General features: G+C 40.0%; 1 protein-coding gene across 1 annotated transcript in view; it reads left to right on the top strand.

The window, feature by feature from the left end:
- Positions 1-16,311, top strand: part of OSBPL10 (oxysterol binding protein like 10) — a 140,501-nt gene that overhangs the window by 105,917 nt on the left and 18,273 nt on the right. The window contains exon 8 of the mRNA XM_017817925.1: positions 10,278-10,424. Coding sequence (XP_017673414.1) covers positions 10,278-10,424 — 147 coding nt within the window. The remainder of the gene's footprint in view (positions 1-10,277; positions 10,425-16,311) is intronic.

Here is a 16,311-nt window from a genome sequence, read left to right as displayed (position 1 = left end):
TTCTGATGATAAAATATATTTATTCCTTGTTCTTACTGAATTTATGCAATACTGCAGAGTCCTCTTGTGTTTTAGAATTGAGATTAAACAGTGCTGTATTTCAGTAGCCCTCATTTTATGAAAGGTGCTTGCAGGATGTGTGGACTAGTACTTGGTACCTGATCTTTTCCTGTGGAGTCTGTGCTTGGGAATTAGCTGCTTTTCAGCCTGTTTTCAGAACTAACTATGTTAGGTTTATGAAAATTGATTTTTGGCAAGAGGAATTGTTTTATGAAGAAGAGATGGACATGTAGGGAAAAAGTTGTCCAACAAACATTATTTGGTCCATAACAGGATTACAATGCTGTAGGTAACCCAAAGAAGATCTCTGTTTAACAAGATATCTAGTCACTGACTGATTCTTTATTTTTAAACATAATTACTTTCATGGTTAATTTCAAATTTTTTTTTTGAATAGCCTTGCACAGGCTATTCTGCAGCGTAAACAGATATGCTCTTTGTTTCATGTTACATGCATTTGTTCCTATTCTTTAAACAAGAAACCAGCCCTTTTTCTTTTGAAATCTCTTATGTTATCTGGTCCTCATCACTGCTTTATTGTTATGTTATTGCTAAACATGGTCACAGGTCAGAGTAAAACACATCTGCAGTGTAGGAAAAGGAAGCTTTCTGAGCTTGCTCTTTAATGATGAAAAGACGTCTATTCCCAGAGATACTACTGCAAAACATGAACAAAAAGGCATTAGTAGAGCTCTCTAAATGGTGAGCATCTAGATAATGTGCTTGCCTCCAGATGCCTGGCAGATTGTTTTTGTCGAGAAAGAAGATTGCAGGCCTATTTGTCACCTAAGGTACAGGTTTTGTGATAATTTTCTTTGCTTGCATTGTCTGTATGTCAGCCTGTCTACATTTACACAGTATTGGTATCAAGATGTGTTTCTACTTTGCTTGATTGCTTTGCAGTGAAGGAATTGTCTCCTAAGGAGGGGTAGGTATTTCTTGGTTCAGTAGATGTCTCTGCTATTACACGTTGTATCCAATTAATGTTGTGTGATAGACAGATTGCTCACATTGCCACACTTTGATCCTTGCACTTGTCCCCGGTTGAAGAGATTTTCTGAACATCAAGTGTGTTTAGCATATTCAATGAAAAAGAAACAAGCTACAAACCACAAAACATATACAAATTATCTATACACACACCAAAAAAGGGGATGTTTTAATCATTGATAGTCTTAGCTTGAAAAATTTTATTTTCTCTAGAGACCTGAATTACCAAACATAAATAACAGCTTTGGTAAGAAATTAATTTCTGGGCACCCTGTAGACATTCTTTCCCGGTGTAAGCTTTTTCTACCACATAATATCTGGTTTGTCCTATCAGTGCTGAATGATGTTTCTAGGATTACATAAAAGCTTTGACCCCACACTGTCAGAACCCGAACTCAGATGCAGCAGTCACTTGTCTATCCAGATAGATATGCCTGGATTATTTCCCTTGGTGTGCATAGTTTAAGGTAAGTAGAAAATCTTCCTATTACGCCATTTTTCCTTCATCCAGTCGTCTGAAGGAGAAAGTAGCTGTCTTGCCAATTGGTTCTGTATGTGGATGACAAAAAGAAAGTGATAATTTTGCTTGCCATAGCTTTGTTGTGTGTAAGTTATAGTGTGTTCACTTTTTAATTGTAAAATCCTTCTCATTTGATTGTCATCTCCTTGTATTTGCTTTGATGTTTTAAAAGTTAACTCTAATTTTGGTTCATCATTTTTGTATCTAACCTATAACGACTGAATGCTAGGAGAAGTGTCACTGTGGGTGTGTTTTGGGGTTTGAGGAGGGGTGAGTTCCCCCTTGGGGTGGTAGGCATTTTTCATGTTAATACTGTGGCAAAATTTTTCCCAGCAATTAAAGCAAAAGCTACTGACAAAGGCAGTAGAGGAAACAGCTCCTATGAAATACTCAGAGTAAATGAAAAAAAATGCAGCTGAGCTGAGCCTGCCTATTTTGTTACCTTTAAGAAACCTTTTTCAGGATGAAATGGAGGTAGACGGAGGTAGTAAGTTTTGCCTTGTAAATCCTCCATTTAAGCTCTGCTTTGGTTCTGAGCTCATTAGGTGGCTTTAAAAAAATCAAACCTTGGACACTGGGCAACCTTAATTCTCTTTGGAACTTTGGTATCCAGGTGCCATACCATGACATATGGTATGTTGTTGTGTTTGAGGTTTTATCTTTGATCTTCTCATTCTTTGCAGTGATCAGTCACAAGGGCCACTGGGAGCAAAGCATAAATGAGACTACAGTAAGATGGAGGCCAGGGCTCAAGCAATGACCTGAGTTCACTCCACCACAACTTGTCCTACCCTATTTTTGTCTTTCCTCTGCTTACATTGTGTGGTGGTAAAGGTTGAGAAGATTATTTTGTGTTTTGTTTTATTTGAACTTTTCTTGAAGAATAGAAAACCTTATATAAAGAGATACAGGATCTTATTGGATATAAAAAAGCGTTACTGCCTTACAGTTAAGTTTAAGGTTGATAATCTGTAAATGTCAATGAATTTGGAAGTTAGAGAAGAAGTGCATGGATGATGATGATTTCAGATATCAGTCTTTAAAGTGGGTGGGTTTGAAGTAATTGTATTTCAGTTTTTGTTTGTAATGTTTCAAAGTTTAGCTAGCATGGCCAGATTTGTTAGTGGGAGGGCTACAGGGGTGGTTTCTATGAGAAGCTTCTGGAAGTTTCCTCTGTGTTCTACAGAGCCAATGCCAGCCGGCTCCAGGATGGACCTGCTGCTGGCCATGGCTGAGCCCATCAGCAGTGGTGGTAGTGCCTCTGGGATAACAAATCTAAGAAGGGGAGAAAAAATCTGACCCTGCAGAACAGCAGCAGAGGGAGGAGTTGAGACAATGTGAAAGAAGCAACTGCAGACACCAAGGTCAGTGAAAAAGGAGGAGGAGGAGATGCTCCAGGCATTGGAGCACAGATTCCCCTGCAACTTGTGGTGAAGACCATGGTGAGTCAGACTGTCCCCTTGCAGCCCATGGAGGTCCACAGTGAAGCCTTTGGAGGATCCCATGCTGGAGCAGGTGGTTGTGACCTTGTGAAAACCCATGCTAGAGTAGGTTCCTGGTACCAGTGGACCAGTGTAGAGAGGAGCCTCATGCTGGAGCAGATTTGCTGGCAGGACTTGTGACCCCACAGGGGACTTGTGTTGGAGTAGTCTGTTTCTGAAGGACCGCACCCTGTGGAAGGGACCCATAGAGGAGTAGTTCGTGAAGAACTGCAGGCCATGGGTAGGACTCACATTGGAGAAGTTTCTGGATGACTGTCCCCCGTGGGAGGGACCCCGTGCTGGAGCAGGGGAAGAGTCTTGAGTCGTTGCTCCCCTGAGGAGGAAGAAGCAACTGAGGCAAGGTGTGAAGTACTGACTGCAACCCATTCCTTGTCCACCTGCACCACTGTGGGCAAGGTGTAGGAGGTAGTAAAATTAAGCCTAGGAAGAAAGGGTGAGGAGGATGGATGGTGTTTTTACGATTTGGTTTTATGTTCTCATTACCCTAGTTTGATTTGATTGGTAATAAACTAATTTCCTCAAGTTGAGTCTGTATTGGCCGTGAGGTAATGGGCGAGTGATCTCTCCCTTAACTTGACCCATGAACCTTCCATTGTATTTTCCCTCCCCTGAGAGGGGGGGTGGTAGAGCAGCTTTGGTGGGCGCCTACCACCCAGCCAAGGTCAGCCCACCACAACAGCATGTTAATATGTAAGTCTTTCTATAAATTGTTTAATAAGTACAACTTACTGGACAAACTACATTCAAGAGTCAGATCACTGCTAATGAGGGATAGGTGCAGTAAGCTTGTGTGCTTTTCTGTCAGGTGCTTGCTACAGCTGGTAGTAAGGGCAATTAAATATGTGTGTGTACCTGATGGGAGAAGAGAGGACAAGTGACGCTCGCAAGTTAGTGCAGTTTTGTCAGTTCTGATACAGTAACAAGCCCTGCAAGAAGCTAACAGCTAATTATATGTTACTACCTTGGGTATTCTTACTGTATCTGCTTTACAAAAAGAATTCTAACTTTGGTATTGAAACTGCAGAAAATCTTATGGGGCCAATTTCTCACATCACTGTAATGTGCTAAAGCTCCCTGACCTTACAGAGTTATATTTAATCTTACACCCACGGAAAACCTGTTTGCAAGCTCTTGAGTTACTCAAATGCAAGTGTAAATGATGCTTGCAAACCTGTATAATTATTGAAGGGAATCTGAAAATCAAAATGAAGCCTTTGACTTTTATGTGCACTAGTAGAGCCAGTGATAATTAGAGGACTCTACAGAAAATATGACAATCCTTGCCTAGTCTGAAAATGCTAATTCTGTTTAATATTGCTTCTAACTTATTCCATCTTCCTCTTGATGCAGAAATGTTTCATACAGTGGTTTGTTGGGGCTTTTTTTTTTTACAATCTTTTGCAATTTTTTGAGTGTAGAAGGACTTAAAGAATATTTTCCTTGGAATATTATAAAATAATGTATTTTTATGTTGATGTTTTAAGTTCCTAAGATTCATCCTCTTGCTTCTGACTATAATCCCTTTTGTAATACATAAAAACTTTTTCATGCCTTAATGAAGATTCTTAGAGTACTTTTGTGTAATTATATGAGGAATTGTCTTATGAGTCCTATACGAGTCCTCAGTGTGTCACTGTCAGGATATACAGGGTGTCTGCTTATTACTACAATGGAGAAAAGTCTGAGCTATGCAATGACTTCTTTACCTTGGTCTTTGCTGCTAACAGCAGCCATCAGGAATCCCAGACCTCTAAGATAAGAGGGAAAGTCTGAAGGAGGTCTGACCTTTGGTGGAAAAGGAACAAAGGAGGCAGCACTTAAGCTGTGCATACATAACTTCAGGACGCTTGATGGGATGCACCTATGAGCATGGAGGGAGTTAGCCAGTGTCATTGCAAACTAACCATGTATTGTCTGTAAAGGGTTATGGAGTTTGAGAGAGGTTCATGAAGGCTAGAGGAAAGTGAATGTCACTCCTATCTTCAGGAAGGGCGAGAAGGAACATCTGTGGATGCTCTGGTAACATCTGGGTAGCTGCAGGTTTGTCAGCCTTTCCTCAGTCTCTGGGAAGGTGGAGGAGCAACTACCTTGGAAAGCATTTCCAAACACATGAAGGACAAGAAAGCAACCAGGAGTAGTCATAATGGATTTACAAGGGAAGTCATGCTTAACCAACATGATAGCCCTCTACAATGAAGTAACTAGCTTGGTGCATGTGGGGAAAGTAGTGGATGTTGTTTGCTTTGACCTTGGGAAGGCTTTTAACCCTGTCTTCCCTAACATCCTAATAGAGAAACTTACAGGGTATGGATTAGATCAGTGGGCAGTGAGATGGATTAAAAACTGTTTGAACGACCAGGCCCAGAGGGTTGTGATCGGTGGTACTAGGTCCAGTGGAGGCCAGTCCCTAGTGGTGCACCCAGGGGGTCAACACTGGGCCTGGCTGTTCAACATCTTCATTAGTGACCTTGATGATGGGGCAGAGTGCACCCTTGGCAAGTTTGTAGGTGATAAAATACCTGTGAGGAGTGGCTGGTGAGCCAGAGGGTTGTGCTGTCATGGAGAGGGACCTTGACAGTCTGGACAGATGGGAATCTCATCAAGTTCAACACACAGAAATGCCAAGTCCTGTATCTGGGGATATCTGAGGGTCAGCCCCTTTGCACCACTACAGAGTGGGGGCTGTCTGACTGGAAAGCAGTTCTGCAGGGAAGAAGCTGACCATGAGCCAGCAATGTGCTCCTGGGGCGAAGGTGGGCCAACAGCATCCTGGGCTGCTTTAAGGAAGAGTGTTGCCAGTGGCTTGTGATCCTTCCCTTCTGCTTGGCAGAAGTGAGGCCACATCTGGTGTGTGCAGTTCTGGGCTCCCCAGTGCAAGAGAGGCATGGACTTACTGGAGTGAGTCCAGTGCTGGCCCACAAAGATGATGAAGGTTCTGGAGCATGCATCATATGAGGAGAGTCTGTGAGAGCTGGGACTGTTCAGCCTGGAGAAGAGAAGGCTTGGGGGGATCTTATCTATGTATATAAATATCTCATGGAAATGAAGAACAGGGAGACAGATTTTTCTCAGTAGTGCCCTGTGACAGGACAGGAGGCAGGGGGCACATGAAAGTCAGTCTGAACATCAGAAAATGTGCTGTTGCTGTGAAGATAGTTGAACACTGGCATGGGTTGCCCAGATAAGTTATGGAGTCTCCATCCTCAGAGATAATCAAAACGTAGTTGGACACAGTCCTGGGCAACTGGTTCTACACATGCCTGCTTGAGCAGGATGCAGGACAAGATGATCACAAGAGTTCTGTTCCAACCTAAATGAGACTGTGATTCTGTGTATTCCTTTCTCTCCCTCCAGCAAATAAGCGATGAGATCCAATCATTCTTTACAGTATTGTTGCGTGATATGGTTTGTGAAGTATGTTGGAAAACCAAGCGCTGACCCATATATCTGTATTAATTACCTAAAAGTTAATATCCACTATGGCAGTTAATTTGAAAATTAACTTATGGAAGAGGCTTTGGAAGAGCAGAGGCATGTTTGCCCTTTTGCAGGAGCATAACTTTTAACTCTGTAATTCTATCCCATGCTTGTCCAAGTGTCATCTTCCTGAAGACATTTTTTTAAAATGCAGAATATTTCCTTCAGAAACAATTTCTTTCCCTTACAGGTTTCGCCTGTTAAAAAAGAATCAGCATGTTTTCTGATGAAGACTGCTGACTAGAACATCCGTTTTGTATCCCAGCAGATGACCTCTCTAAATTAATTGATCCTGGTTCTAATGAGGTGACCTGTTTAAAATAGCTCTCTGCCAGTGTCTTTGGCATTTAAACTTTGAAGTACATCCCTTCGTGGGATTTCTAGAAATTATCTTTTGTTTTTTATTCAGATTTTTCTGAAAAAGCCTGGTGCTCCAGCCCAGTATTGCAAACTGATTTTGATTAAAATGATTTTAAATATAAGCCCCTTTGTGGTGCTTGTTTGTAACTGATTCAGTATTGGATTTCTTAGGGTCAGCATCTAAGTGAGGCTGTGCTGTTCATTCCCAGGCTGGGCAGCTCAATGGCTTTTACGTTATGCTCTGACCATGCAGGAATGGAGCAGATTGCTGCTTTCCTAGGTCAGTTTTGCAGTTATGTTCTACAGGAGGAGGAAAAACAAAAAGTATGTTTGTGTCTGATAATTCAGAAAAGCTGCCATTAAAGGATAATCACTCCACATAATCTTTTGCATTCTGTTGAATGCTTACGCATTGGATACTACTGAACTGCGTGCTATTTTCATGGAAAGAAAAAGATGTAAAGACTTTTATGACACTTTAATGGTACACTAGCTTTGTATTTTGTGACTGTATGTCTGCTCACCCCATATTTTGCTTACGTTTGGTCTTTTTTTTAAGAAAATATGTGTTAGTTAAAGAAATGTATTTTATGTGCTCCTAAAAAGCAATTCAGAAGTCACCTAGAAAAGGTAATGAGGACAGAGGGAAATGCAGAAACAGTATTGCTTGGTGAAGATGGATACTCTTCAGGTTCTGTGACATAAATTATAAACTGCTTCTTTAAATTCTTTTTCTTGTAAAGTGTTAAAATATGCAGACAACTGCTGTCATTCACTGAAGGTCACTAGTATGTTGATAACTGTAACAGTAGACTTGTGGGGTTTTTGGTGCCCTTGCACATGTCCTTAAAATAGGGATAGTAAAGGTAATTAAAATTTTAGTCCTTATAGTATGGTCATTATACACGATTGAGTCTAACGTTACATTGTATTTAATCCTCCCTGATGAGCAGAAAGTCGTTCATTTACAACAATGCAAATGCTACTTTCCTGAGCACCTAAACTGTTTAAAGGATGCCCTGACCATGGACTTTTTGTAGGGTAGCAACGAGAGGCAGTTGCTGTTTTGTTAGCAACATTTAAAAGGCATGGAAAACCTAATACCTATTTTAGCAGGAAAGAAAGATTTTCTGTCCCTGGGTGAATATGCAGTCTTGAGGCAAAAAGGAAAATTCTCAGTATATGATTTATTTTGCAGAGTTGGGGGGGAATTTGTTTTCTGATGCTATTAACAACTAAAGGTTACACAGCTGTTATATGTTCACTTAAAAGTATGTTACCTGCTAGCACGTTCTCTTTCACTCTCACACTTGTGCACACTCATGCACACTCCTGTGCCTTCCCCTCCCTCCCGGAGAACAGCTGACCAGGATATCCTCTGGGAACAGCAGCACCATTTCCCAGTTGGAGCTGCGTGCAGTTAAGCTCACTGATCTCAATGCCATGTGACTGGAAATTCAAGGAGCAGATTGCTATCCGGTGCACACTCTCCAACCCGTTGGATAGCAAAAAAAGAAAAAAAAAAAAGGAAAAAAAAAAAGAGGGGGTGGGAGTGAGGAGGGGAGGTTCCCTTGCCTTTTTTTTTCTGGCGCTGTAATTCCTGCTGGAGCTTGTTTGCCGCAAGCTCGGTTCATGGCAGTAGCAGAAGCAGCAGAGCTTATTCGGTAGCTCAGTGCTCTCAATGAGGTCAAGCTGCATCAAAGGGAAGCCTCCTGTGGAAGCATCTACTGTAAGTTCTGATACTGCTTTTTCCACGCTCCCTCCAAATGAATGTATGACTGAGCCAGGCTTCGGTGCCTTATGCCTCCCTGACTGATAATTTTGTATGAGGTTGTCAGGTTTTATGCTAATTGAACTTGTCAGTAAGGCGTCGGTTGGATAATAGTGCTGTGCATTTTGGGAGAAAAGGGCTTATCGTTCTCTCCTTTTATTTTCTGAGGGAGTGGGAAGAAGAAAGTGGGGTTTTGTCCTTTTGAAAAGCTCCAAGCTGTTGAGGTTACAGCTCACCAGATTCTGTTTTATGTAATCTACATATTCTACTTTCTAAATAAAGCAACTGTAAAGTGTCTTGCAGATGTCCTTGGGTTTCACCAAATAGCTATTCTTTTGGGAATAGCTACCTAAACATTTATGTAATTAAAAAAAAAAAAAGAGAGAAAGAAAATAGTTTATTCAAATCTTGGAAACATCCGTAGTAACTAAATTTAAGAGAAGCTCTCCTTACAAAAGCTGCTGTTCACTTGAGGGGTCTTTAATGTGATCATTAAGAAATATTTCTTTGAAACCTAATTCTGGGTATCAGCTGGTTTTAGTGAAACTTTTCAGTAGCATGGACTTTCTCAGCGAGATGAAAAATTTGTCATTTTATGTAATGAACTAGCTGTTTCTGCAGAAATGTTATTCAGCATGACAGAATGCTAACTTTTGCAGGGAGTGTTGTCTCATTTGCAGCATGGAATCCATGGGCGATAATGAAATGCTGGGCTGTAATTTTTCAACTACATAACCCAACTTTTTTTTTCCCCTTGAAGTACAAAAAGCTTACTTGAATACATATCTGGAAGGCTTGCAGAGTGGTTTCAATGGATTGAACAAAGTAACTACCACCTGTTCGGATTATTGTTAGTAATACATTGTAAAACCTGAGGAAAATTAAAATATCACAAGTTATTATCCTTTTCTGCTGTAAAGCTCCTCTTGAAGGGGGTGACATAGTGTCTCTCTCTTGATCTTCATCTTGTATTTCTGGAAACTCAGCAGTATTGGTGTTGTGTTGTGAAGTGGCAAAGTGTTGCAAATGTCATAAAGACTGATGGCATTGCCCTACCCCCCAAAATCTAATGTCTTTGGGTTTTTTGCAAAGGCGTGTTCTTTGATTATAGTTGTCCTTTTATTTCTTTCAGTTAATAGTCTTGACTTTCTTAGATATCTAAGTTGGATAGAGAAAGTGAAAAAAACCCCTGTGAAATCAGGTCATGCAACATCTACGTATGACATACAAATATTTGCTGGAGAGATTTATGAAACAAAGTTGAAAACTCATTTTCAGCTGTGTACTTCTGTTTAATAAAAAGACTTGTTACTTTTATATGCTGTGCTTTTTATCTGGCATCACTGCAATATAAATATGAGAAGATAATGTGTAAATTAGCGTCTGATACTACTCTCATTCTGAAGAAAGGGGTCAAAATGCTTTATGAAGCTATCACTGGATTTTTTAATTTATTTTGAATATGTATGTTTTCTTGGTTTTAACAGAGACTGTCTTCAGTTCCATTGAGACAGCTCAATTTTTAAACATATATAGTGGGGAAAAAACCCTCATCTGTATCATTTTGTGCAGATTGTGACGTTTCTTTTCATTTCAGCATTCAGCTTCTGAGTTGATCCTAGTTGAAGATGAAATGACAGATACTGAAGATAATGAAGAGGAGGATTTAGGAGTCATGGATGATCAACGTAGTGTAATTCTCCATCTCATCTCTCAGCTAAAACTTGGCATGGACCTTACCAGGGTACGAACACTGTATCTCTTACATTTGTTTATTATTATTTTTTCTTCTCATCCTTCTGTGTGTGTGTGTGTGTGTGCATGTCCAATTCCTGTGAGAGTGTTTTGCCCCTATGGATGAGGAATTTCACCTCTATTAAGAGTGTGGTTCCAGAGAGCTACGGGGTGCTATCTCTTCCTAGGCAGGCTTTCAAATGAAGTGACCACATCAGATGTTTAGAGGTGGAGGGAAAGAAAAAAGAAATTAAAAAACCTCCAAAAACTTCTGCTTATTATTTTGCAAGTCTTTCAGAGCAACCATATGTCATGTATGTATCCCATGTGTATGTTAAGTCAGGGTGCGCTGAGGGTTTGCGGAACAATAATGGAAGTTATATGGATGAAGGAGATTCATGTTACTGCTTTGTGGATTGGATTCCATTTAATTACATGTCAGCTTCAAAAAAAACCCAAACATGATGGTAAAGAAATTACAGTCTTCAGTCTATCGCTGGTTTTGTCTGTGCTACGTAGCTCACTAGTTTAACCTTCTGTACATCCTTCTGGTCCTGGAACCAGTCTTGTCATGAGCTTGTCCATACTGATATGACCAGAGAAGTTACAGTGTCTGAAAAATTTTCTCTAAAGTCGTTAGAGTTTTGGAAATGAGGTAGATGTTCTGAAAGCAGAGGATGCTTCTTTTTGAATAGTCCTGCATTCCAGTGAAATCTTCTTATGGGGCTTAATAAATAATCAAGTGGATTTTTGTGCAGATATGGAATACCCTTTCCTTCCAAAAGGGTTTTCTACTTAAAAGCCCCCAAATAAAACTCCTGTAACCCACTTCCCACAAATAAGAAGAGTTCATTCTGACGCAAGTAATATAATATTTGAAATGACCAGAGAATTTCCCTTGCACATGAAGTGGCTTTGCAGGAAGCTGTTCTCTTGGGCATTTTGATATTCCAAAGAGTTCATCTACTTTCCTTTTCATCTTCCATGTTAATAAAAATCTATTTTTACTATAACTTTCTTACAAAATAAGGTTTTCTCAGTATAGTCTTCCTCTGGAACTATTGACGGTGTTTAAAAATACTTAAATTTTTAAGACTGAGCAATCCCTTGTTCTCCTGCTAAGTATAGCTGTTGAACAGCTGCACAGAAATTAATGTTTTGTCCTAAATAGAACATGAGTTTCGTAATTTCACTTGTGAATATACCTGTCACTTCTTAGTATGTCTGGGGTTATATTCAGTTCATTTTTGGTTTTGTTTTTCTTAGCTGTCCCTCTTTTCTGTGTTGGTTTGCTAAGGCTGTTTGAGTCCATAATGTTCAAACTAGACTAAGATTTCTTATCCATAGTTCTTGTGTCTTCAAAACATTTTGTCTTTGGTAATGAACACGTTTTTTCTTTCCTGATTTCCACTGTCATCTTTTTATCACAGCAGAGGAGGTAAAACCCCAAAGGCACAGAATTAATGTAAATAAGAGAAGTGTAGACACTTGTAAGACAAGTAGGAAGGTAAATATATATATGATAACCTATGTCTTAGAGTGTTCTTAGAGCACAGTTTTTAAGGATAGCAGTAAATGTTATTAGATGTGTAGTGTGGCAGAATATTAGCATGCATAAATGTCTGTGTATAATACCCACACTCTGAAAAGAGAAACAGGCATATGGCAGAATTAGATCTATCTGTGGTCTGTGTGATGCACGAATACACATATGATAAGTATTAATGAGACATGCCACATGTGCACATCACTTTTCTGCCCATTTTGAGGATTAAAAAAAAAAATACAGGACAGCTGGTTGCTTTTTTTTTATCAACTTTGCTTACTGGCATGAGGCCCTTAGGGCCACAGACATGTGATGATAAAGCTGGGTTTGTTGGCTGCACCTCTCCTCATTTTTCATCATTCCTCTGAGAGTCAGATTTCAGATCACCTTGATGCTCATCAGCTTCTGCTGGAAGTGGTTGTAGCACAGTACTTGCTAGTATCAGAGAATGTTTTACATGTTTCCATTTGCCTTTGCCTTCTTCCTTAGGGCTCTTTCTTTGGTTCATTTTGTGAGCTGTGGATTGCTATGTGATGCACAAATGAACAGCTTTTCTGAGCCCTTGGTAGCTCTGAGTTCTGGGTGCATGATCATTACCTTCATGTTCCAGAGGAAACTGCATCTTTTCCTATGGGGTGATGGCTTATGTTAGCCTTGGTCCTGCCTCTGCTGACAGCAGTTTCCCAGTGATGAGCACCACATTTAATGTTGTGGAGGTGCTTCACTTCTGGAATGTGTCATGCTGCTGTGCCTTTTAATGAGGAGTTAAACAGTGAAAACTACTGAGAAGGAAAACACCTGCATTGAAGCACCAAATCTGTGTGGCCAAATAGACTTCAACAGCTGCTAGAGAGAGTTGGATGGGGGAACAGTTCACAGCAGCAGAATGTAGTAAAAAACGGATGCCTCGGACTGGGCTAGGACTTCAAACTTCATGTAAAATTGGAATTGCTGGGGAAAAAAAAATAAGCTTTTAAGTGGTTTGTTCTTTAGACTTTTAAAAAATGAAAAGTAGTGCCAAAACCCACTAACAGCCTGATAGATTTGTTGGCAAATGGCATCTAATGGATTGCAGTTAATGCTAACAGTTTGTACAGATGGATGATCACTTCCCTGTGTTCTCTCACCTTCCCTATGCAGTTAATATGTGCTAAAAATAAAGGGTTGCCTTTCTGTGTAAAAGGGCTGCCAGTAATTCTGCAGAATATCAACTACTGTTAACATTGTAGTATGTTCATGATGTCATAAGTTTTTACCTTGCTTGCTAATATACATTTACCTTGTAATTTTCAAATATGAGTGGCATGAAAATAGCTTATTTTATTCCCACAGTGACACAGATGACAGTTGAAAGCTTTTATACTTCCAAGAGAATATCTCAGCACGAGGTACCTTGGTCAGATTTCTGAAAAGGCTAGGGAGCGGTGCTGACACCCATGTTTTGCCTCACAGTAAATGGTAGCGGGGATAAATATCTCTGTTTTAAGAAGTCATGTTCTTTTTCTCTGTTGCATTCAGACCTAATTAAGTATAGGTGAATTCAAACCTAGGAGGTTATAGTCAACTTTTGAACTAATATCCCCTTTTTAACCTCAGTGAAAACAGAGGAATGCCTCTTAAACTGCTTCCTTTTCACCTGAAGACTGAGAAATAATAAGAACAGAGATTATTCTAATATTTTAAAATGCACTCAGGAGATTTTTTGCTTCAGACCTCAGCAACTTGAAATTTATTGTGGAGAGTTTCTTTTGCCCCATTGGTTGTCATGCTGGCTTTTTCTCAGAGGAAAATATTAGGCACTTCTGACTTTTTATGCAATTACAAAAAAACCCCCAACTTCTAGTCCAGTCCAAAACCTGTATAAAGAATATAGGTCCTAAGTGTATTTTTCTGGACAGTGAATTCTGTCTGGCTGCAGAAGAGTTGAAAACCTCATTCCTTTGGAAGCTGGAGTGCTAGCACAAGTGCATGGGAGTCCAGTGCTGGCAAGAATAATGCTGTATACTTCCAAATTTGTTTATTTCTATTTTTCTTATTTCTGCAGAGATCAAGATAGGGCCAATTAAAAAAAAAAAAAGACTGGTGTGATTTTTTTTTCTTCGTTTTTACTGTGTTAGTGAGTGATGGTGTTGCACGTTGAAACTTTGAGGCTATGAGTTGTTTAGTAAAAGGCAGTGTTTTGTAGGCATATTTTGTAATACTGGAGTTGTGAAAGCTTTAAAACTCAAGTATTTTGAATGTGTAGTTCTGCCTCTGTGTGTGGAAACAATTCAGTCCTTTCCTGCTACAATTAAGGACGTAGTTTCCAGCTTCATTGGGCTTTTAAGACAAGATCATTTGAGCTGGAGTTCAAGCTTTGTTCAGATTTTAAATAGATTTTTGAAACTCAATAATAAGAGTCCAGTGATTTGTAATGTCTCAGTGACTGTGTTGGTGTAGCTATGTTAAGCATGTAGCTGTGAAGCACATACCTAGGACTTGAGAGAGTAGATACTAAGACTCTGTGACCAAGTAAACGGGTTGAAACCACAGCAGTCTTAATGTTGTACCATAACATTTGCATAATCTTAAGTGTGGTCTGCAGTTTTCTTCTCTTTGTGCTAATAAAGGTCACTTTCTTTAGAGAGAGGCACTTGGACATAACGAGATGCAGAGTGCTGTTTATTCAAATGAGTTTGCCCTTTCAAGTCTCTGCAGTGAACTCATGATGGTCACTTCTGTATTTCTAGACAGAAGTGATGGAGTTTTTTTTTATATGTTTTGCTGTCACTTTCCCCTCTGATAACCTGATCTTTTAGTATACAATTTATATTAAAATGAAATGCTGAATTGAGGATCTCAATTGCTGAATTGCATTTTTTTAAAGATTATATTAGGTATGAATATTTGGTCAGAATGAGAATGCTGCAAGGAAGATGGAATTGTTTAAAGAGCTAAAAATAAGAAAATCTACTGTCTTGCTACTTTGCCTTCCAGAGTTTTGGATTTCACTTCTAAAAACCAATCTCCTTGGCCCCTTGCTGTCACACCACCCTGAGGACTGTAGGCTGTCTTTGGCACTCAGTAATTTACCACATGTAGTGTAAAATTAAGGTCCTCTATCTTTTGGGGCCTCATTAGGTTGGTGACAGAAATGATGTAGAGTCCTTAAGGCTTACAGAGTAGAGTCAGAGGAATATTACAGATGGAACATTGCTTGATTTATATCTAAACTTGTAAAAAATTATTAGCCTATAAAAGACTGTCTATGTGTAAATATAATGTACAGAAGGAGAGAACGAGTGAGCGGATATGTTGCCAAGCAGCAGTTCTCTCTTTGCACTAGAGGTACAGTGACTTACTGTGTAGCTGTAAAGTCTGTGTTCAAGCTGTTGTGACTGGAATTCTTTTTCAGTGTTTATGAGTTCTCTTTGAAAAGAACTGAATGATTAATAAAAGTTTGACAGCTTCTATTTCATGATCCATGGGATCCAAAAGGACTGATCTGTGCTTTGGTCCTTCTGAGAATAGCAAGCTGGGACAGCAAGGGGGAAAGCAAATGTGTTTGTGATGAAGGGTGGCTCCCTGCCTGCTGTAAATAACCCTTGCTTTTGGGAAAAGGAAAAAGTAAATGCAATGAAGAATTAAAGAGGAAAGCAGAAGAATTGCTTTAATAGAGGACAGCTGTTGGTCTGCATCTTGCATCATTGAGCCACTTTGATTAAAGATAAATTTGTGTGTGTGGGAATAGATACAATTTTGGAAAAATTTGGAACAGAAAGTTAGAACTTGGTTTTCGCTAGGAAGGCTTCCTGCCTGAATGGTTACTCTTTCTCAAAGGCACTTTCATTGCCTTACCCCCCACCCCCTGCATAGCAAGAGAAGTTCTGAGCTTTGCTCTCTGGTATGTGAGAAGAGAGATGTAGCCCTGACAGACATACACCGAGGCCTTGGGAAGGCGGAGGAGAAACAGAGAGGATAAAAAGGGCCCTGAGGGGGTGGGAACTTGCCTTTCACTCCCTGAGGGCCAGTGTGCAAACCACACTGTAGGTTTTTGTGTTCTGGCCTTCTAAATAAACTTTTTTTGAACTCTATCCACTGCCTTTCCATTTCTGGGGATACCTGTATATCTTACCATGCAGTGTGCCAGAAGTTCCCTTCGGTCATGTGGGAGCAGCCACTCAGCCCCCCTGGGATGGTCCTGCATAAGGTGTGGAGCATGGGGGAGAAAAAAGGGAGAGAAACTGTGTCCTGTAGCCCTTGTTTGTCTTGCAGTGCCCTCCAGGATGTTTCACTGGAAACTTCTAACAAAGCGTTATTGTGAAGTGAGTGACTTTGGCAACATCTACGTTGCCAGAGGAGGCACTCCAGT

The sequence above is a fragment of the Lepidothrix coronata genome, unplaced genomic scaffold (genome assembly GCF_001604755.1).
Source record: "Lepidothrix coronata isolate B3197 unplaced genomic scaffold, Lepidothrix_coronata-1.0 Scaffold64, whole genome shotgun sequence".
NCBI lineage: Eukaryota > Metazoa > Chordata > Aves > Passeriformes > Pipridae > Lepidothrix > Lepidothrix coronata.
The sequence above is the reverse complement of the archived record's forward strand: the minus strand, read 5'-3'. Positions and strand labels throughout refer to the sequence as shown.